Source organism: Mastigoproctus giganteus, chromosome 5 (assembly GCF_048544385.1).
Source record: "Mastigoproctus giganteus isolate SK-2022 chromosome 5, ASM4854438v1, whole genome shotgun sequence".
Taxonomy (NCBI): Eukaryota; Metazoa; Arthropoda; class Arachnida; order Uropygi; family Thelyphonidae; genus Mastigoproctus; species Mastigoproctus giganteus.
In genome coordinates this window covers 126,003,760-126,026,329 of record NC_143579.1, presented here as the reverse complement: position 1 = coordinate 126,026,329, position 22,570 = coordinate 126,003,760, and the positions used below count along the sequence as shown (strand labels likewise).

The following is a 22,570-nucleotide window of genomic DNA, read 5'->3' as shown; positions in this document are numbered from 1 at the left end:
AAAAAATAGCAAGGGCTTCATTTTTCAGTACTCACCTTGATCGATCTGCAATTGTTATGGTTCGAATGGCAAGAGGTGACTAGCTTTAAGAAATTGGTTCTTAAATTAAGGGGTGGGTAAAATAGTAATTATGATGGAAACGGGATTAAAATATGCGCAAGGAAGTAGAAGTGCACTAACTCCGTCCTTGGTTGTCATTAAATTGGGTTAAATTGGGAATCTCTAAATAATGGATAAGCCAAAAGTCGTAACGAAGGACTTTCGTTAAAAAACGTCTTCAGTTGGCAAGTTAAATTAAGGGGTGGGTAAAATAGTAATTATGATGGAAACGGGATTAAAATATGCGCAAGGAAGTAGAAGTGCACTAACTCCGTCCTTGGTTGTCATTAAATTGGGTTAAATTGGGAATCTCTAAATAGTGGATAAGCCAGAAGTCGTAACAAAGGACTTTCGTTAAAAAACGTCTTCAGTTGGCAAGTTAAATGAAAAGGGAACACGTACTGTATTTAAGAAGAATTTTGTAATCCCTTGATGCACTTTGTTACTTGCGGGAATCTCTGATTGGTGAGATTCCAAACCAGAGTGGCGATGGAAGTTTGACGCCCAATGTGTGGGTATTTTTTGTAGATTTTATTTGGGAATATACGGGCGAATTTCGAAATCACATTGTGATTTAGGCATTTCTGTAGAAAGGTGATATGTAATTTGTTAATGAAATGCTTGATAAGTATTTGTGAAAATCATATCTTACTATCTGGCAAGTTCAAAGGCATTGGGATGAAAACGGTGCAGATTAGGTGTATTTTATGCGTTAAGGAAATCTAATAATTGGACACTTAGAAGTTATAGTATGTCTGAAAGTACTGTTTTATTGGACTAAATTCAAAAAATAGCAAGGGCTTAATTTTTCAGTACTCACCTTGATCTATCTCAGATCTGAGATTCCCAACTCCGGTTGGGAATCTCACCAATCTGAGATTCCCGCAAGTAACACAGTGCATCACGGGATTACAAAATTCTTCTTAAATACAGTACACGTTCCCTTTTCATTTAACTTGCCAACTGAAGACGTTTTTTAACGAAAGTCCTTCGTTACGACTTTTGGCTTATCCACTATTTAGAGATTCCCAATTTAACCCAATTTAATGACAACCAAGGACGGAGTTAGTGCACTTCTGCTTCCTTGCACATATTTTAATCCCGTTTCCATCATAATTACTATTTTACCTACCCCTTAATTTAAGAACCAATCACCTTAAAGCTAGTCACCTCTTGCCATTCGAACCATAACAATTGCAGATCGATCAAGGTGAGTACTGAAAAATTAAGCCCTTGCTATTTTTTTGAATTTAGTCCAATAAAACAGTACTTTAAGACATACTATAACTTCTAAGTGATTTGTTTATTTTATTTTTTTTTTACTGTCTGTTTACAGTAAAAATAAATTGATTTTTCATTCAGATTTCCATCTTGGAGATACTTTGGTTAGTACAGAAGACAAGTTTTAGTGTAAGGTTTGGGCTTATTTTTACATTGTAGCTTATGGATGACACTACTATCCATAAATCAACTTAAAATGCTATCATTTTGCATGCTAGCTTCACCAGAACCTCCTTTTTATCTAAAACAACTGTTTCTCTACTTACTGGTCTCTCTTCAGATGACAGGTAATTTCTATTAATGAATGCTTGCAGGACTACGAATAATATATCAGAGTATTTGTATATGTGTCATAAAAGCTATTTGTATAAAATGATATTAACGATTTAAATCAACCCATGGATAATAGTCACCTGTAATGTTAGCATAAGCCTAAAACCTTCATGACTGAAACTCATCCTCTGACCCTCTGCTGCCAGAGCATCACCACTATCAAAACTGAATACATAGAAGAATGCAGATGGTAAATTATTTCAATGCTTGCATTTGCAGTATAATGCTGACTTTTACTGCTTTGACATGTAGATCATAAACCTCAATACTGGTCCATAATACTTAGCTGTATTAGAGTTTATGAGCATATGTGTTTAATTGGAAAGGTTTTCTTCCATTCACTGCTTAGCTGCTCACTTACACTCAGGTTGTTATACACAGATCAGCACACATTGCTAATAGAGGACACCATCTTGATTTGATTTGAAACCAATATGTCTGGAGAATATAAAATTCACTTTTTGGTTTTGTTATTTGTAGAAAATAGTATTAGTAATTTAACATGATTTATGGAGAATTCATTCTGTTGACTCTGGTGTGAGCATAAGCCCAAACCTTGAGAGGCAAAAACTAGGCAAAGATGGAAAATGGACACAGGTACATACAATGGCTTCTGTAACTGAAATGATTCATGCCTCCCCAAGATGGAAAATAAACACAGATGTATACAATTACCAAATTGTTTTATTTCTTGCATTGAAATATAATTCTTCAACCTTTGCTATTTCATATTGTTTTCTGTTTCTTTCCTTTGTTATGACTGTTCCATTACATTTACAGTTTTTTTTTTTTTTTTCTGTTTTAGTATGGATCTCAAATATCTTTAAACTGTTAGGGTAGGAAAAATCAATGTAAATTGATTGCAAGTGTTGCCAGCATAGTGTGCCTTAGATTTTAATGAATCCATGCTGCAAATCATTTGGATCAGTGCTCAAAAATAAAACAAAATACTATAAGTGGAACCTATTAAATACTCCTTATATTTCTGCTTTCATCACAGAAACAATGAGTGTGGATGTCCCTGTGGATAGCACTTCAAAAGAAATTCAACTTGGCAATAAGCATGCAGCTTGTCCAGAAAAAAATAAAATAATAAAATAAAAGGACATTTATGCAATGTCGGGAAAAAAAAAAAAAAGTGGAGAAGTTAAACCAAAAGTTCTCAAAGCCAGTCTTGAGGCTGTTACTGACACTTTTACTGTTAAAAGTAACTATTTTAACTTTTGCTGTTAAAAAGACAACACAAGGGCTATGTTGAAAGATTCAAATTTTAATTCAAATTTTAATTTTAATTGCTTAGAAGAGAGTAAAAGCTGAAACATTAAGGGTTTTTGGAGGAACTTATGATGCTGATGAATTTAATATTTACGCATAACGCCCAATAAGAAGAAAATATGAAGAAATTTTGAAAATGGTGAGATGATATTTCTTCAAATAATTGTCAACTGTCTTCAAGAAACTGAGAAAAAAAGAGTTTGAATCCATGATTAGAGGAATTTAAGAATTTTATTGGTCTCTAATGGAGTTCTAATCTGCACTGCTTCAAATGAGTGGCAAGTGGTGAAACAACTATACAATCACAGATGTTAGGTATATATGGTAGAATTTTTACTTGTAACTCAAAATGTAATAATTTTGACCATTAGGTTTGGAAATGTGGATTCAGGAGGTTTGAGTGTATGTTAAAAACAAGATTTTTTATATTTTAATTATAGATAAAAGAAGCTCATGCTAGAGAAGAAATAGTGAAAGAAAGAGCTCTTTCCATTAGTAAAATGAGAGAGGCTGAAAAGAATGCTGAAAATGCTTTTAAAAGTTCAGAGATAGAACGACGTCATTGGGTAGGTAACATTCTAATCCTAAGTAATTAAAGCTATCTGAAACAATCTGTCTTATTTATATAAATGAAATGCACCACTTATTGAATTATTGAAAACAACTGGTTCCAAAAACCTGTTCATTTTTTCAGAATTGATTAATCAGACTTAATTCCTATAGAAATGTTATGATGCTGTAATGCAATTCCAGCTAACCCAAGAAAGCATATTTCCCCCCTAAAAAGTACTTCAAAAGTGAATGTAAGCTGGCAGAAATCAATGTGTATATCATATGATATAGTTTTTATAAGGAACAAAACTGTCTAATAATCTTAAAGACTCGGTGGAACACTGAATGATTTTATTAGTTAATTATGCTGTATGTAAAGTATTGTACACTGGGTTGTTAAAATCCTCTGTTTAGGGAAAAGAGGATGTGGTTCTAACATGCAGCCTAAATATTCTGTAGCTGACTGCAGTTATAAAATTAAAAAGTCTGAAGATTGAAATTTACCATTGAATACAAAATATCATAAAATTATCACTGAAAACTATAACACTTTGACAGATAAGATATGCAAAATCAGTCTGTGTGCGCGTGTTGCCATTATGACTACGAGTGATCAGTATCTATTGAAAAAAAACAGAAACGCATAGGTATTGATTTTTTTGCTGGTACAACAAATGCTTGGTCTTTCTTGCACCTTATGAACTATAATAAATGTGAAGTTAAGATTTTTATGGAAATTTTTCTATAAGGGACAGAACTTTAAACTTGAAAAATGCATTAGCCATTCACATTCACGAGGAAAAGGAATTTGGTCTCAATGTATAATAAAGTGAATGCTTTTCAGCTTAAAGAACACCTGAGCTGGTTCAAAGAAACATGTTCTTATGATCTCATTCTTAGAAACAAAGCATGTGCTAGCGGTTGCATGCCTTTATACATAGGAAGTTGCGGAAACGTGTGCCTGCTGCATACTCTGCAAATGGCAAGTATTCACTATGATGTAATAGCATGGTAATATTACTGGATAATAAAATAATATCTTCAGGTAATAATTTCTTGTGTACAGGAAGAAAATATGAATTATGCAAGGTTCCAGTGGAGGGGTAAAACAATTAGCATTAGCATTAGCATTAGTAGAGGCATATGATGCAAGAAAGCAAGCTTATTCAGCATCAGCCAAAAAAAAAAAAAAAACCCTCTCCCATTTCACCCCTCCGTTCGTTCGAAATACCTGTCCAGTTGAGCTTTAAATTTGTTTAGGCTATCAACTTCAACAAGTGATGGAAGTCGGTTCCACCAACCAACCACCCGCTGGCCAAAGGCAAATTTCCGCACATCTATCCGACATCCGTCCTTCCTCAATTTGAATTTATGCCCTCTGAGGTGATTATTCTGAGAAAGATGAAGAATCCCATTGGCATTGAGCATGCTCAAACCATTCAAAGCCTTATACACCTCTATCAGATCACCTCGCCAGTGCCTAGTCTCCAGACTCTGTAATTTGCAAAACTTAAGCCTTTCTTCGTAAGAGCAACCCTTTGTTCCATTTACTAATCTTGTTGCCCTTCTCTGTACCCGTTCCAGCAGCTCTACATCCTTCTTGAAATGAGGCCTCCAGACCTGTATACAGTACTCAAGATGTGGCCTAACCATTGCCTTATACAAGGGAATAATCACCTCCTTATCCCTGCTAGAAAAATTCCTGTATATCATTGACAAAACACCATGAGCTACTCTTGCAGCTCGTCTGCACTGCTCAGAGAACTTCATATCTGCCTGCACAATTACCCCCAGGTCCTTTTCATTCTCCACCACTGTCAGTGTAGTACCGCAGAGTTGATACATTGCTCTGGGGTTACTGTTACCCATATGTAGTACTTTACATTTGTCAATGTTAAACTTCATTTGCCACCTCTCAGCCCATCTGTTCAACCTTTCCAGATCCTGTTGCAGCAGCATAGCGTCAGTAGTGTCCTTAACGACCCTGCCAACCTTTGTATCATCTGCAAACTTAGACATTAAACTTGATATCCCATCATCAATATCATTCATAAACACCGAAAACAACAATGGACCCAACACTGAACCTTGAGGAACTCCACTAATAACATTAGTCCACGTTGAGCAGTGTCCATTGATTACCACTCTCTGTCTTCTGCCACTCAACCATCCCCTTATCCATAGCAGCAATTTGCCTCCAATGCCACATTGCTCCAATTTGTGCTGCAGTCTTCCATGTGCAACAGTATCAAAAGCCTTTCTAAGATCCAAATATATAATATCAAAGTTATTCCCTGCATCCAGTTCTTTTGTGACTACATCATAGTATCCAATCAAATTGGTCAGGCAAGACCTGCCCTTAACAAAACCATGCTGCGTCTGAGCTATAACTGAATTCTTGTCTAGATGATCCTGCAGTGCTTCTTTAACCAGTGCCTCCATTAATTTACCTGGAACAGAAGTTAAACTAACAGGTCTATAATTACTTGTGTCAGCCTTTGATCCTCCTTTGTGAATTGGGGTTACATTTGCACATCTCCAGTCTATGGGTACCTCCCCTGAGTCCAAAGAAGCTCTCATAATTATGGCTAGGGGTTTGCATACTTCCTTTGCTGCCTCCTTTAATATAACTGGATAGATCCCATCCACCCCAGGTGCCCTTTTTATGTTTATCCTCAACAATCTCTCCTCCACTTTCCTCTCAGTTATTACAAAATCATCCAGCTCACTGCCAATGTTTACTTTACCTACATCATTCTCCTTCCTGAATAACTCCTCATGCGTGAATGTAGATGCAAAATACTCGTTTAGATTGTTAGCCACCTGAGCAGGATCCTCAACTGTTGAACCATCAATATCCAGTGGACCAATCTGATTCATCCCTTTCCTTCTCGAGTTCAAGTATGTAAAGAACTCCTTTCTGTTTTTCTTTGCATCCTTTGCCAAGGATTTTTCGTAGTCTGCCTTTGCCTGCCTAATCTCCTTTGTGACTTGGTTACAGACCAACTTATATCTATCATAGGCTTCCACGTCACCCATTAATTTGTATGTATCCCATGCATTTTTCTTCTCTGCCACATGTCTCATTAGTCCATCTGACAACCATTTAGGCCTAAACCTTGAACAATATTTCTTAGTTGGTATGTAAAGCCTGGTAGCCACCAAGATTAGTTCCTTGAATGCTTCCCATTTTGAGTTTGCTGTTGGTAACATCATCAGTTGGTCCCACTGTATAGAATTTAAATACTGTCTCAGACCATCATAGTCGCCTTTACGAAAACAAAAACCCTTCCCTTTACCGCTGATGGTAGTTACCTCCTTGAGTAAATCCCACTTCAACACACTGTGATCACTGCCACCTAGTGGTTCATTTATCTGCAGGTTCTTAATGCATGAAGAATCACTACTGATAATCAGATCAAGAGTATTGCTCCCTCTTGTTGCCTCACGAACATGCTGATGTAGAAAACAATCATCCAATAAATCCACAAAAGCCTTGCTAGTGTGCGAGTGACCAACCCACAAATTCCAGTCAATATCTGGGAAATTAAAATCCCCCAATTAAAATCCCCCAATTAAAAACAATGCTGCCACTGTGACAATTTAGTGTATTGCCCACCTTCATAATGTTTCCTGAGTAATAAATAAAAGTTAAGAAGGTAAAATGTTTTTCACGACAGTGGGCTAGAATCCTTGCAACTGTAAAGCACTATTATTATTAGTAGTAGCAAATGATGCAAGAAAGCAAGCTTATATAGCAATTCTGCATGCTTCCAGATGACTATGCAGTACTCAAGATGTGGCCCAATTATTGCATTATACAAGGGATCATCACTTCCTTGTCCTACTTGCAGAACTCCTGATATCATTTACAACATCCTTATCTGTCCTAGCAGCCTGTCTGCACTATTCAGAGAACTTGGGGGGGGGATCACAGAGACAAATGAATGGGACTTGAACAACCAATCCATTTTCCTTGGAAGTGCCAGTCCAGCCCTTCTATTACTTCCCAATGATAATCAGATGGATGCCATCTTTTCAGAACAACAGTCATCCATTGGGGTCATCAGCACTGATTTGTGTTGTCAGAAAATTTTCAAGAATATCGAGATAACTCTAGTGACCTTTTTTGATGAAACAAAGAAAGCTTTCTCTGACTTTTATGTTGTCACAAACATGTTCAAGTAAGCACTCACCTGGTTTTTCTGTGTCTCAAATATGGATATCGTGTGCATTGACAGCCGCGAATGTGAAATGTGCATTCATCACTGAGCAGAATGTGCTCAAGCAGATTATTTTCCTCATCAACATCATTTTTGCCTGCATTTCCACATAGAAATTTGTATGCTTCACTTTGTCTTCACATGTGATTACTTTCACCATTTGACAAATGATTATGGTAAGGCTTTAGCTGGAAACATTTCTGTAGCACTTTCCAAATGGTTGGTTGTGGCAGACCCAGTTCGTGACTTGAACGTGTTGTTGATTTTCTTATACATCTGAGGAACGTATGTCTCACTTTCTCCACTGGTTCATCACTCACACTTGGTTTGCATGTCTTCTCTGTACACCGCATCCCATATTTATGAATCTTCTGTACCACTGATACACAATTTCTGCTCTGATGATTCTTTTGAAAAATGAGTGTGAACTGGTGTTGCTGACTTTGTTTCCTCAAACCAAAAGACAATGCTGTGCTTTCCAGCATAGGTGAAATTTGCCGTTTTGTTGATGGTACTGCAGTACCTCTCGTCGGGGTAGACACAGCTTATAATTGTTGCAAAAAAATTCACTATTTTGGCTCTCCCTCCATATTGCCACATACTCATACATTTTATCTACAATGTTGCTATCAGCATACAAAGTTGTTAAAGCTATTTTGGATTAATAGAATGTCTATGTTTTGGTAATGTTTGCCATATTATTGTTTTGCCACTTTCAGAAATTTTGCCAAGCCTTTTACACTTGGCAATACCTCAAATGTCTTTTTCCTTTCTTTAAAGGACAAATCATTGTTACCAGATTTTCAGGCTGTTTTAAATCAGTGAATGATACTGTATTATGCTGGGTTTTTTGCACCAGTTTTTGCTTGATTTTCTGTATTACATACACTTTTTTTGTAGTAATTATATTAGTAGAATGTTTTATAATTTAATTTAACCATGGAGTAAGAGCATTGCAGTCATAAAGTAAGACCAATCACCCAACCAACTAATTAACTAGCTCAACCCAATTCACTGCATAAGCACAAAACAAATATTGCTTTCCCCACATCAAAACCAACTGAATTATTTTTTTGCTCTTAGCATTACATTTCTTCTAAATAATTGCTGACTTTCTCTACAAACCTGGAATATTGTTCTCACATCTGCAGTGGTACTCCCAAAATCTTTTTTCATCTAGACTATTCAAGTGATTGCAGTTAATTAATAAACTGTCTCTTACAGCCTTTTCACTCTCTGTCTCATAGGTGTTGTTTCTTCTGCATGCCTTTTCTGCAGATATATAGATCCACGGGTGCCGTTCTTCTGAATTGGCATCTGTAATTTCATCACACTCTTCCAAAGCAGTTCGAATGTTGAATGGATTTCCATTCAACATTCAAGTAAGCTCATAGAACCAACTTTTTCTCTTTCTCATATATCTGTTTTATTTGTTCTATGGCACAACCTTTCTTCATATCTATTTCACAAAAATTACAGTCTACAGAAATTCAAGCCAAACAGGTATATTCTGTATTCTTAATCTTGAAGTAGCTTCACACTGTGACAGTACAATTCTGAGCTTTGTCCAGAGACTTTTGGAGACCATTGTCCACATGTTTGGAGACTTTTATATTTCTTATCTGAATAATGCCATAAAAGTTTGTGGATGATCTGGAATGATGGATCAAGGCAAAGCTAGTATGGTGCCCTTTAACTGTACATTGGTAATTGTATATATTCATGAAACAGTGATGGAAAATTCCAGCTGGCAGCTATTGAGAATTGTTTGAAATTCTTCCATAAAGAATAAGTGTTCTCACTAAACAAAAGTTGGCCCAGTATTATCAATCTGTTTTTAGGTTTAGGCTATTTATGGTCTAGACCTTTTTTGTCATATTTATGCTGAAATTTTTTAATTTTATGTTAAAATTGAACCTAGTATTATGAGTTAGATGGTAATACTAATAATATTAATGTTTAAATAGCAATACTAGGATACAATAAATCTAGATATTTGTAGTGATGGAAATAACTTGCAGATATGAAGGGTTTACTTATGAGACCAAAGCCTTATGGAAAAAAAAAGGAAGTTAGTTGGACCTTTATTTTAGAAATCATGCCTAACATTAATGATAAATAAGAATTGTCATGTTATCTATTCAATAGCTATCCTTATTATAATAAAAATAAATGTAAACATTATGAATGTGTTTTATATGGGTATGTCTGCCAGGGGCAAAGGTTGATGACGTTGTAGAGCGGATATCATCTTTTAAGGGCACAAAAGGTGATATAGTTGTACACGTTGGCACTAATGATATTAAGAGTAGGAGACCGGCGGAATTACTTAGCAAGTACAGGTCACTGTTGAAAAAAAGCCGTGAATTAGGGTTGAACTTGAAAGTGTCTGCAATTCTGCCCAGACACAATAGGAGGGAGTATATGATGAGAGCCTTGTCGATCAATTCGTCCCTGGAGGGATTGTGCAAGGCTCAAGGGGTAGAATTTTTTTCAGCCTGGACTGTACTTGTTAACAGGAGAGATTGCTTCTACAGGGATGGGATACACTTAAATAGAAAGGGTGCAAGAATTTTTGCTGATGCTGTCGAGGCAGTGTTAGGTGGGTCGGAAAACTGCTAGTTGGGGGGGATACAAGGACTAATAGATTAACAGTAGCCAGTGGCAGAGGTGGAAGTGATTCTTGCACTGCTTCTATTGAAATGAGCAGAAGTCTGAAAAACAAGATGCAGGATATTTCAGAGACTGCTGGTAGTCATTGCGGTACAAGTAAACACATGGGTTGTGTTAGGGTAGCTAAGAATAGAAACAGGTGCATGTATACCTGCGTGTACACCAATGCTAGGAGTTTGGTAAATAAATTTGATGAATTTGATATATTGCTCAAAACATCAAAGGCAGATATTGTTGGGATATCAGAGACGTGGTGTCACACAGATATAAGTAATGCGGAACTGGAATTTGGCGAATACAATGTGTATAGAAAGGATAGACAGGACAGGAGGGGAGGAGGGGTTATGCTATTAATTAAGAAACACATAAAGTCCAAGGAAGTGAAGCCAGTCGACATCGATGGACAGGGCAGCGTCGAGTCAGTTTGGTGTGACATAAGCATAGGGAAATCAAAATTGAGAGTAGGAGTGTGCTATAGGCCTAATGACTCTGATGAGTATAATAAGATATTGTACAGGGAAATAGAGTGGGCCAGTAAATCAGAGAGTCTTATAATGGGGGACTTTAATTTCCCAGATATTGACTGGAATTTGTGGGTTGGTCACTCGCACACTAGCAAGGCTTTTGTGGATTTATTGGATGATTGTTTTCTACATCAGCATGTTCATGAGGCAACAAGAGGGAGCAATACTCTTGATCTGATTATCAGTAGTGATTCTTCATGCATTAAGAACCTGCAGATAAATGAACCACTAGGTGGCAGTGATCACAGTGTGTTGAAGTGGGATTTACTCAAGGAGGTAACTACCATCAGAGGTAAAGGGAAGGGTTTTTGTTTTCGTAAAGGCGACTATGATGGTCTGAGACAGTATTTAAATTCTATACAGTGGGACCAACTGATGATGTTACCAACAGCAAACTCAAAATGGGAAGCATTCAAGGAACTAATCTTGGAGGCTACCAGGCTTTACATACCAACTAAGAAATATTGTTCAAGGTTTAGGCCTAAATGGTTGTCAGATGAACTAATGAGACATGTGGCAGAGAAGAAAAATGCATGGGATACATACAAATTAATGGGTGACATGGAAGCCTATGATAGATATAAGTTGGTCTGTAACCAAGTCACAAAGGAGATTAGGCAGGCAAAGGCAGACTATGAAAAATCCTTGGCAAAGGAAGCAAAGAAAAACAGAAAAGAGTTCTTTACATACTTGAACTCGAAAAGGAAAGGGATGAATCAGATTGGTCCACTGGATATTGATGGTTCAACAGTTGAGGATCCTGCTCAGGTGGCTAACAATCTAAACGAGTATTTTGCATCTACATTCACACATGAGGAGTTATTCAGGAAGGAGAATGATGTAGGTAAAGTAAACATTGGCAGTGAGCTGGATGATTTTGTAATAACTGAGAGGAAAGTGGAGGAGAGATTGTTGAGGACAAACATAAAAAAGGCACCTGGGGTGGATGGGATCTATCCAGTTATATTAAAGGAGGCAGCAAAGGAAGTAAGCAAACCCTTAGCCATAATTATGAGAGCTTCCTTGGACTCAGGGGAGGTACCTATGGACTGGAGATGTGCAAATGTGACCCCAATTCACAAAGGAGGTTCAAAGGCTGACACAAGTAATTATAGACCTGTTAGTTTAACTTCTGTTCCAGGTAAATTAATGGAGGCACTGGTTAAAGAAGCACTGCAGGATCATCTAGACAAGAATTCAGTTATAGCTCAGACGCAGCATGGTTTTGTTAAGGGCAGGTCTTGCCTGACCAATTTGATTGGATACTATGATGTAGTCACAAAAGAACTGGATGCAGGGAATAACTTTGATATTATATATTTGGATCTTAGAAAGGCTTTTGATACTGTTGCACATGGAAGACTGCTGCACAAATTGGAGCAGTGTGGCATTGGAGGCAAATTGCTGCTATGGATAAGGGGATGGTTGAGTGGCAGAAGACAGAGAGTGGTAATCAATGGACACTGCTCAATGTGGACTAATGTTATTAGTGGAGTTCCTCAAGGTTCAGTGTTGGGTCCGTTGTTGTTTTCGGTGTTTATGAATGATATTGATGATGGGATATCAAGTTTAATGTCCAAGTTTGCAGATGATACAAAGGTTGGCAGGGTCGTTAAGGACAATACTGACGCTATGCTGCTGCAACAGGATCTGGAAAGGTTGAACAGATGGGCTGAGAGGTGGCAAATGAGGTTTAACATCGACAAATGTAAAGTGCTGCATATGGGAAACAGTAACCCCAGAGCAATGTATCAACTCTGCGGTACTACACTGACAGTGGTGGAGAATGAAAAGGACCTGGGGGTAATTGTGCAGGCAGATATGAAGTTCTCTGAGCAGTGCAGATGAGCTGCAAGAGTAGCTCATGGTGTCTTGTCAATGATATACAGGAATTTTTCTAGCAGGGATAAGGAGGTGATTATTCCCTTGTATAAGGCAATGGTAAGGCCACATCTTGAGTACTGTATACAGGTCTGGAGGCCTCATTTCAAGAAGGATGTAGAGCTGCTGGAACGGGTACAGAGAAGGGCAACAAGATTAGTAAATGGAACAAAGGGTTGCTCTTACGAAGAAAGGCTTAAGTTTTGCAAATTACAGAGTCTGGAGACTAGGCACCGGCGAGGTGATCTGATAGAGGTTTATAAGGCTTTGAATGGTTTGAGCATGCTCAATGCCAATGGGATTCTTCATCTTTCTCAGAATAATCACCTCAGAGGGCATAAATTCAAATTGAGGAAGGACGGATGTCGGATAGATGTGCGGAAATTTGCCTTTGGCCAGCGGGTGGTTGGTTGGTGGAACCGACTTCCATCACTTGTTGTTGAAGTTGATAGCCTAAACAAATTTAAAGCTCAACTGGACAGGTATTTCGAACGAACGGAGGGGTGAAATGGGAGTGGGTTTTTTTTTTTTTTTTTTTTTTGGCTGATGCTGAATAAGCTTGCTTTCTTGCATCATATGCCCCTGCTAATGCTAATGCTAATATTGAAGAATAAATAAAAAATAAACTGTAAAAATAAAATTAACTCACTGATGATGATAATATTAACATAAGTTGTTTCAAGAGGATGGATTAGAGAGATGTGGGGCCTTCTTGAAGGTTTTTTTTTTAATTTTTTTTTTTTTCGAAGCTCACTTGCAGGAGTCTGCAAGTGCAATGTTCTTAAAAAAATTTTATTTGAATGCTTGTTTCATCTTTTTTTTTTTTTTTTTTTTGTTAGTCCCCTTTTATAGGGACCTTCAGTTTAAATTTTAGATTGCACCATTAAATGATTTTTCAAATACTTTTCATACAGAGCCTTAGACCTTGTCCATTCTAGATGATGTCTAAAGCAATAGTTGAGGCTTTTTGAATATTAGTACTGTCCTACATTTTACTGTTTTTACCTTGCTTTCTTTGAAATCCTCTTTGAAATTATGAAACCCTCTCCTCCCACATTATGTGCAAAATTCATATCCTCTGCTGCTCTTCTATCAAACATATGCTTTTCAGGTCTTTCAGTGCATTAGGCAACAGCTTCCTTCAGCACACATTCTAAGTTGATAGTCAGCTTTCATCCAAGGATTCCTTTATATTTATTTTATCATCATCGACATTGTAATGTTTACAGCAGTTATTGACTGATAAAGAGGAATCCTCTCTACCTGGTAGACCATTCTCACAAAGGTGCAGGGGTTTTATTAACATGTGGTTGTATTAATATTGTTATTTAAATGCGGTGGTGAGAAACTGATTTATTAGTTAGATCAGCATATCATCTGCATTATTACAGTATTACTACATATGTTGTGTATGGAATTCTGTAAATGTCACATAGGCTTGTTGAAAAACTATCCACAAATAATGAAAACTGTGAACGTTAAATAGTTAAACTGTACAAAGCCATAATCTTCAAATAATCAAAAGCACGGATATTGAGGGATTGTTATGTGTAGGAAAATGCTGTGAGGTATTCAGAAAGCTAGGTTTTAGTGTCCTTGGTAGTGTGTCTCTGAGTGTGTAGCAGCACTAATACTCTGATAGATAGTCCAGAAACTTTATGGAACCATTGATGTGTTTTCCATAAAGTTGGAAAGCACCAATGGTTTAGTGTATATCCATAATCAGTATGTCTGCATTAGGGCCATTCATGGTCTGAATAAACTTATAACATTACCTTACCTATTGTTCACACAATCACATCACCTAGACATCTGGACTTTTTATTTTATTTTTTTATTTTTTTTTTTTTGGAACTGCAGCATAAATGCCAAATGAAATTTGGCATTTATGCTGCAGTAACCCGTATTATGGGCAAAGTAACCCGTATTATGGGCAAACTGTTTATTTATTTTAAGAGTTTGTCCCATCCTTTTTTAGTAACTGTACCTATGTTCTTATTTGTGCAATAATTGTTATTCTGTGCCCTTGACAGATTTTCCACATGTATTGTTCTGTTACTGTGCTACAAACTAAACATTAACATTTAGATATGCCACCAGAGGTAAAGTTTGCCATTACATGTACCACAGGAGCAGTAAGTGCAGGTTTCTTGTAAATTATTTGATGCTTTCCAGTTTAGCAAATGCCTTTTTTTTTTTTTTTTTTTTTTTTTTGTTACCTATCATAGCTCTGGAGACAGTTCCTGCTAACTTTTAAGATATATCATCAAGTTGCTGAAATTTAGCTTGGCAAACTGTTTTGACTGGTTCACACACACACACACACACACACACACACACACACACACACACACACACACACACACACACACACACACACACACACACACACACACACACACACACACACACCATTCCGGGATTTCCTACCTGTAGTTGGTGATTTCCTGGGAACTTCACTTGCCATTCTGTGTATCTGTGTCTAAACTTAACATTGACTTCACTTAGGAAAAGCAGCTACAAGAAGATGCAAAAGAGGAACAGGAGAGAAGAACACGCAGTGAAAGTCTAAGAAGAGAACGAAGTCAGGTTAGATATTCTTTCTCTTTCTCTAATATTTCTTGATTTTTTTCAAGTACAGTAAGTGCCGGTTATAGTGATTACTCGATCACTGGTTATTAGAATCGGTCACTTTATAGAATCAAGTTTCAAAGAACCGATTCAAATCAATAAAATGCACTACACTTTTGTTGTTTATTAGAGTCACATCTTCAGTTATAAGAATCAATTTTGAACACCTCTGTGATATTTTTCTTAAGCAAATTTCTGGAAGTCACAATCATAAAACAATTTGCAGTTTTCGGTTTATTGGGCTTTTTTGTTTGTATGATCTGTTATAAATGGATAGTAAACTTGATCTTATTGCATTTGCAATAATTCTGATAGCTGGAATTCTGTGTGTTTTTATGTTATTATGGTGAAGTGTGTTTTGCCTTCACTGAAATCTTCAATCATATTAAAAAACAAATAAAATTTCAGAATTCGCTTTATCCCATATTTAAACTTCGTAAACTTTTGACCCTGTAAAAAAGTTGCGCATATCATGTTAGTTCCAATTTGTGCGTGCTGTTTGTTTTAAATTTTACTACCCCAAAAAAAAAAAAAAAAAGTCAGTGAATAGAAAGAGAGGGAATTTGATTATCTGGAATGAAGTTTCCAAAACCTACATTAACAACTGCACAAAAAATGTTGATTAATTATTCATAATGGTCAACTAAGTCACGATACTGATCACATTGAAAAACCTGAAGACATGGGCGAATAGGTGTTTAATAATTGGGTGGACATAGATGGTGATCTAAAAGTTACTACAGAGTTTATAGATGAAGAAATTGCCCAGTCTGTTACTGATAATTTTGCCGAGGAGGAGGAAAATGAGGATGAAAGAATTCCAGTTACAGAACGGCAAAATTGTGATGCTATAGCCATCCTGAGGAGAGCGTTGGAAGAAACTGGTGCAAGTGATCGTGAATATCGACTGTTATACAATATAGAAAAATCTATAAATAGACTTTGTAGTGATAATTTAAAGCAATCTATAATAGGTGACTACTGTATTTTATATTATAATCACATTGCAAAATGTTGTTTAATTAATATGTAATAAGTATTTAATTAATATGTTATGTTTAATTAAGCAATGTATGTAAGTATAAATTTATTTTTATTTTGCTAACCTGTAGATAATATTCTTCTGATTTTCATGTATCATTTAATTGGTAATAAACTTTTGGGAATAAAGTGTAATTTTGTGCTTTATATCTTTATTTTTATAGCCTGTGGATACTGTTCGTCAATTTTCATTATTAGAATTGCTGTTTATTAGAATCAAAATTCAATTTGCAAACATGATCACTATAACTGCTGCTTACTGTATATATATATTTTTTTCACTTTCACTTTTATTTTTATTTATTTATTTATTTTTTTTGATTTAAGAATATAAGTAAATATAAGTAAATAAAATGCCATTTCCTTTATACCATCACTAGGTCTTGGGGCTTTGCTGCAGATTGTACATGTGAAATCATTTCCCACCCCCCATCTCCGCCAAAAAAAAAAAAAAATAAATAAAAATAAAAACTTAAATAAATAAAAAGTAAAATATGCTTGAATGTGAGCATGATTGGCCTTTGTTGAACTATATTCTGAAGAAAAGTTTGGCAGCAGTAAAGTTATAAAACATAAAATTTTTGAAAATGGTATGTTTTGTATTGTTATGTATACGAAGATTGACTCTTCGAATACTCTTACAAATCACTAGTTAGGCCATCATGATGACAGATTTGGCTTTATAGTGTAGGATCCAGTATTTGCGGTTTCATTCTGCAGTCATGCCAAAACTTCTCAGGAAACATTTTCTCATTGGTTTGCTAATTATAAATTGGCAAACAGCAAAAACCAGAAAACAAGCAAAGCATGTATTTGGAGTGTAATCACATGCTGTGTTTCGTGAGATATAACTGGTTGCACCAAGTTGATTTCCTTCTTTTATGCTTGTAATTTATTGGTGTCCTGAGAGCATTTGTTATTTTGTATTAAACTCATTTTTATGCTTTCTTGTAGGAAGTTAGGTCCTTTGATATTCCATTTGGTTAGAGATTTATAGTTTTGTTCTAGGGTTGATGCTAGTTCCATGCCGGACAGTTTGTTCTAGGATAGTTCGTTGCATGACGATTCACTGCAACAGTTTGCCATATGTCTCATTTTATTGTATCTTCTGTAGGTTATATTTTTAGAAAGTACATATGGAGCTAAGTTGTTGCAGAGACCAAAAGAAGAATGATTTCATTTTAATGGATACCACTGGTTAATGCACATGTCCAGATGTTTGTTTTGCAACCTGCATTATACTTTTTATTGAAAACAGTTAGTTAATAATGTGAATGGATTAAGAATAGAAGTGTCAGAAAGGGGACAGGTGGGTCAGCTTCTTCAGATATTGTGGAGTTGGGTATGGAATTGGTGTTTGGACCCTTACAGGGAAGGGAGCTTGGCCCAGTGAGGCATTTCCCCAGTGGTTGTGCTAGCTCTTGAAGTTCCTCTGATTAAAGGTTGATAAGTCAGAATATACTTGGTAAGCAATGAGAAAAGCAGGTGAGAGTGTTTATTTTTGTGCCATTTATTAAAGCTTTGAAGCAGTATATAATGGCTATAAATTGCATGTATTTTCCTGTCAGTTTGCCTTTTCTGCTTTAAAAAGAAAAGGCAAACTGACTTTAAATATTCCTCCTGTCATGATGGGATTAGAAACAACTTCTTCACTCCACAGAATGGAAAGGCGATTATCCTAACCACTGTGCTACCTGAAAGGGTGCTAGTATGGAGATCAGATATAGGGTAATTTCGGGGGGGGGGGGGGACTTGAAGTACATTTTGTAGTAGCATGGCATTGTTGAGGGGTGGAAAGTTAGAAGAAATTTATTTTTACACAACAGGAATTAGAAGAAAGGGAAAATAATTTTTTTTTTTTTTTTTTGGAAAGGTGTTGAACCCTGTGTTGTATACACAGAAACTACAATAAAGGAAAATGAATTAAGATTAACAGGGATATATATATATATATATAAACATCATGTTTTATTAATTGGGTTTAATGACTTAATTGACTAAATTATACAGGGAATTATCGACTACCTTTTGTCCTACTACCGCTACTTTCCCTTCCCTGTTTGTTTATTTTATATTATTTTACGTTTCGTTTCGCTCTGCATTATTGCCGTACTACTGGCTGATGTTGTTTTTATTTTAAATATCATATTTATTTTAATTATCAGATATAATTAGGCATCATGTGGAGGATGTGCATTTGCTGCCTCTAATGATAGCTACATAGTCATATTTATTTATTTTTATCACTCTTGCCTAACTTTTACCTCACATAATATAAATTAATGGTAGTAGTGGGTTGATATGCTAAATAAGCAGCGCCTGTGCCGCCATCTATTTCTTTCCTTTCTATTATATAAGCTGGTTAAGCTTGCATTATGTCAGTGGTGTGGCTCTGATCTAGAGTGCTGTCTGTTCTATAGATTATTTTTCGCTGCACAAGGACCACCGCCATGCAAATCCTCTGCATTGGTTGATCTATCGGAGAATGGAGGTGTGGTTTGGTTCTTCGATATTTCCGCCTTTGCGATGATTTGTATGACGATTGAAATGCAGCGATTCCATGACCATTATTGGCCTCGTGGTCCTCTGTCGATATGGGGCATGATGGTCAGTCTATTATTTTGATATTTTAGTTTTTTGGTAGTTTCTTTAACCCTTTTTTTTTTTGTGATATTTCACGTCTTTTGGAAATGGTACCTTTCGAGGGGGTTCCGCTAAATTATGTATAATTGGCATTATTTTAAATTTACATCATGTTTTATTAATTGGGTTTAATGACTTAATTGACTAAATTATACAGGGAATTATCGACTACCTTTTGTCCTACTACCGCTACTTTCCCTTCCCTGTTTGTTTATTTTATATTATTTTACGTTTCGTTTCGCTCTGCATTATTGCCTTACTACTGGCTGATATTGTTTTTATTTTAAATATCATATTTATTTTAATTATCAGATATATATATATATATATATATATATATTTTTTTTTTTTTTTTTTATATATATATAGGGTTGGGAAGACAGAATTAAATAATGACATGAAAATCTCAAAATGGTTAATGGTCTCTTTTTTTGGAAGGCCTATATTATTCTAGTGACATGGATTGGTTGAGGGTTGGGAAGCTAGAAGAAATTATTGATAAAAACCAAAATAAAATTGAAAGGCAAAGGAAGGTGAGAAGTGTTTCCTTTTTATTTTTTATTTAGAAGGCACCCATGCTGTGATTGGTTGAGGGTTGGGAAGCCAGTTGAAACTGATGTTGCTAACGTGTAATAGAAGCAGACAAATAATAAAACAGCAAATGGGTGCTGGTTAGTTAACCTATATGTTTTTGTGTCAAATCGGAATAACAGAGCCTGGAAATAATTCCAGTGAGGACATGAAGGTTGTTGAAATAGATTGGTAGCTAATAAAGCATGTAAATCAAATGGACTGATTTAGCTCAATGCTGATGATACAATCCTATCCCTTGCTCATACTAAACACTAGGTACATAAATTCAAACTGCGGAATGATAATTGTAGGTAATGTACAGAAATTTGATTTCAGCCAGAGGGTAGTTGACTATTGGAATAAACTTCCACATAGTGTTGTAGAAGTGGTAGTTTTAAATAAATTCAAGAACTATACCAACTATTACAGATGCTACAGAGGAGATAGAAGAAGTGTTGGTGGTGGTGTTTTTTTTTTTTTTTTTAAATTTAGCTGATGCTATATAGCATCAGCTAATCAATAGCCCAGAATAACACTGAAATAATTATTTTCAACCTTATTCACTAACTTGTACTGAATCATTAAAACTGATTCCTTGAAAATATTTTTACCAACACTTGTCTTGCAAACTGTGCTAGCTTCCTTCCTCATTCAATTTAACAGAAACACATAAAAGGTCATAAACCCGACTATCAAATCACTTATGCTGGGGGGGGGGGAAGAGAGAGAGAGAGAAAAGATGATTTTCTCAATTTTTTCTCAATTTTCTCAATATTTCTTTCTGCTAATTCTTGACTGGTGCAAGTATTAAATTTACTGGAGCAAAGTTTCCGGCATCCTCTCCATCTCCTTCAACTCATGCATGGTACTAAGTAAATAAAATAAATAAATTTTTCTAGATTTATTACTGTTTTTCATTTATTTAGTTACATTATGACTTGTTTTTTTTTAAATGAAAAGGAGTAACGAACGTTGATTTATGACAAAATTCCAAAATGTAATTTTGGAATTTTGGCATTACTGTCAGTGTGAAAGAAAATCTATTTGTAAGGGTAATGCACATTGCATTGCCCTAATCCAACTCATTAAAGCATGTAATGTAATCATCAAACTGTTTAGTACTCTAGATTCCATGGATGTTATTGTAAACAAAGCAGTTAATTCCATTTCAATGCTTAGAGGACAAGAAAGCATGCCATCACAGCCTAAAAGCATGTAGGAGTGGGTCATACCTAGTGAATATTAGTAAATATTTGAACAGTTGTTTATTATATGATTCTGTGGTGGATGCTCATCATTTCTTAACATTTTCAACTCTAGAAAATTTGGATCATTCTGAGGATTGGCATACACATAGCACATTCAAATTATTTAGCAAAGGCACACGATTTACCACGAATTTATTTACAGGCATTGCCTTTGGTTAATCTACACACTGCCATTGAATCAGCAGCAGGAGACCTAAAATTTTTTAAATGCATTGTGAACACTTCATGATCTTGCTGGTCCCTGATCTCTCTAATGTGATTTTGAGCATGCTTCAATTAATACATTTCACTAGATGTATCCAAACTCTCAAATTCATAGTTGTCTATTTCACAACATGTGTTCACAGAATTCAACAAGCAGGCCATCAAGGTAGATAATCAAATGATGCAAAGTCTGCACTCTGAGTGAGTATACTACCTGCTCTTTCTTTCATTTCTCCCGATCAAGTTGCCAATTATTTTGGGATATGGATATAAAATTGCCTTCTTGAAGCAGTTGTTGCAGACTGTTTAGAGAATAACTACAGACTGGGTATAGGAGGTACAACAGACTTGATCTATCAACATTTCTGGTGAACAACTATGAGTGTGTGACAGACAAATTGCCTCATTCTAATAATGTGGTGGAAGTATGACAGACCATTCCATTCTGCGGTGCCATATAGCCATCTATGTCTGGTGCTTGATCAAAAAACTTAAAATACAAAAAGTGTTTCCACAAAAAAAATGGAACAGCTATTAGCAGGTCTGGATAAACAGCGATGCAAAATATATATGGATCTAGACAAGAGGATCAAACCTGTTGTAAGTTGGTTGCATGAAATTAAATAAGGAATAGCTGACAACCCAGCTTTCTAAATTTTACAACTTGCAATTTTACAACTAACAGCTTGACGGCCTGTCTACATTGCTCAGAGAACTTCATATTTGATTGCAGAATCACTCCCTTGGCCATTTTCATTCTCAGCCACACTAAGTGTGTGGCTGAGAATGGAAATAGCCAAGGGACTGAGTTTCGTAGAGCTGTTGGAACAAGTACAGAGAAGGGCAACAAGATTAGTGAATGGAACAAAGGGTTGCTCTTACGAAGAAAGGCTTAAGTTTTGCAAATTACAGTGTCTGGAGACTAGGCACCTGCGAGGTGATCTGATTGAGGTGTATAAAGCCTTGAATGGTTTTAGCATGCTCAATGCTGATGGAATTCTTCCTCTTGCTCAGAATAATCACCTGAGAGGGCATAAATTCAAATTGAGGAAAGACTGACGTAGGACAGATGTGCAGAAGTTTGCCTTTAGCCAGTGAGTAGTTGGTTGCTGGAACAGACTTCCATCCTTTGTTGTGGAAGTTGATAGCTTAAATAGATTCAAAGCAGAACTTGACAAACATTTGAAGCGAGTGGATGGTTGAAATAAGGGTTTTTTTTTTTTTTTTTTTTTTTTTTTGGCTGATGCTATATAAGCTTACTTTCTTGCATCATGTGCCTTTGCTAATGCTAAGTGTTGTAACATGCAGTTTATATGCTAGGCTGGGATTACTACAACCAACGTGTAGTAACTTGCCTTTGTCAAGGTTA

General features: G+C 36.0%; 1 protein-coding gene across 3 annotated transcripts in view; it reads left to right on the top strand.

Annotated features, from left to right (window-relative positions):
- Positions 1 to 22,570, top strand: part of Abp1 (Actin binding protein 1) — a 298,710-nt gene that overhangs the window by 198,850 nt on the left and 77,290 nt on the right. For 2 of the 3 annotated variants that reach the window (XR_016546934.1, XM_090373449.1), the window contains exons 8-9: positions 3,429 to 3,554; positions 15,350 to 15,430. Coding sequence is in view for 2 of the 3 variants with exons in the window: in XM_090373449.1 (XP_090229575.1) it covers positions 3,429 to 3,554; positions 15,350 to 15,430 (207 nt within the window). In the remaining variant the exon portion in view is untranslated. The remainder of the gene's footprint in view (positions 1 to 3,428; positions 3,555 to 15,349; positions 15,431 to 22,570) is intronic. The other variant, XM_090373450.1, reaches the window with a different exon arrangement.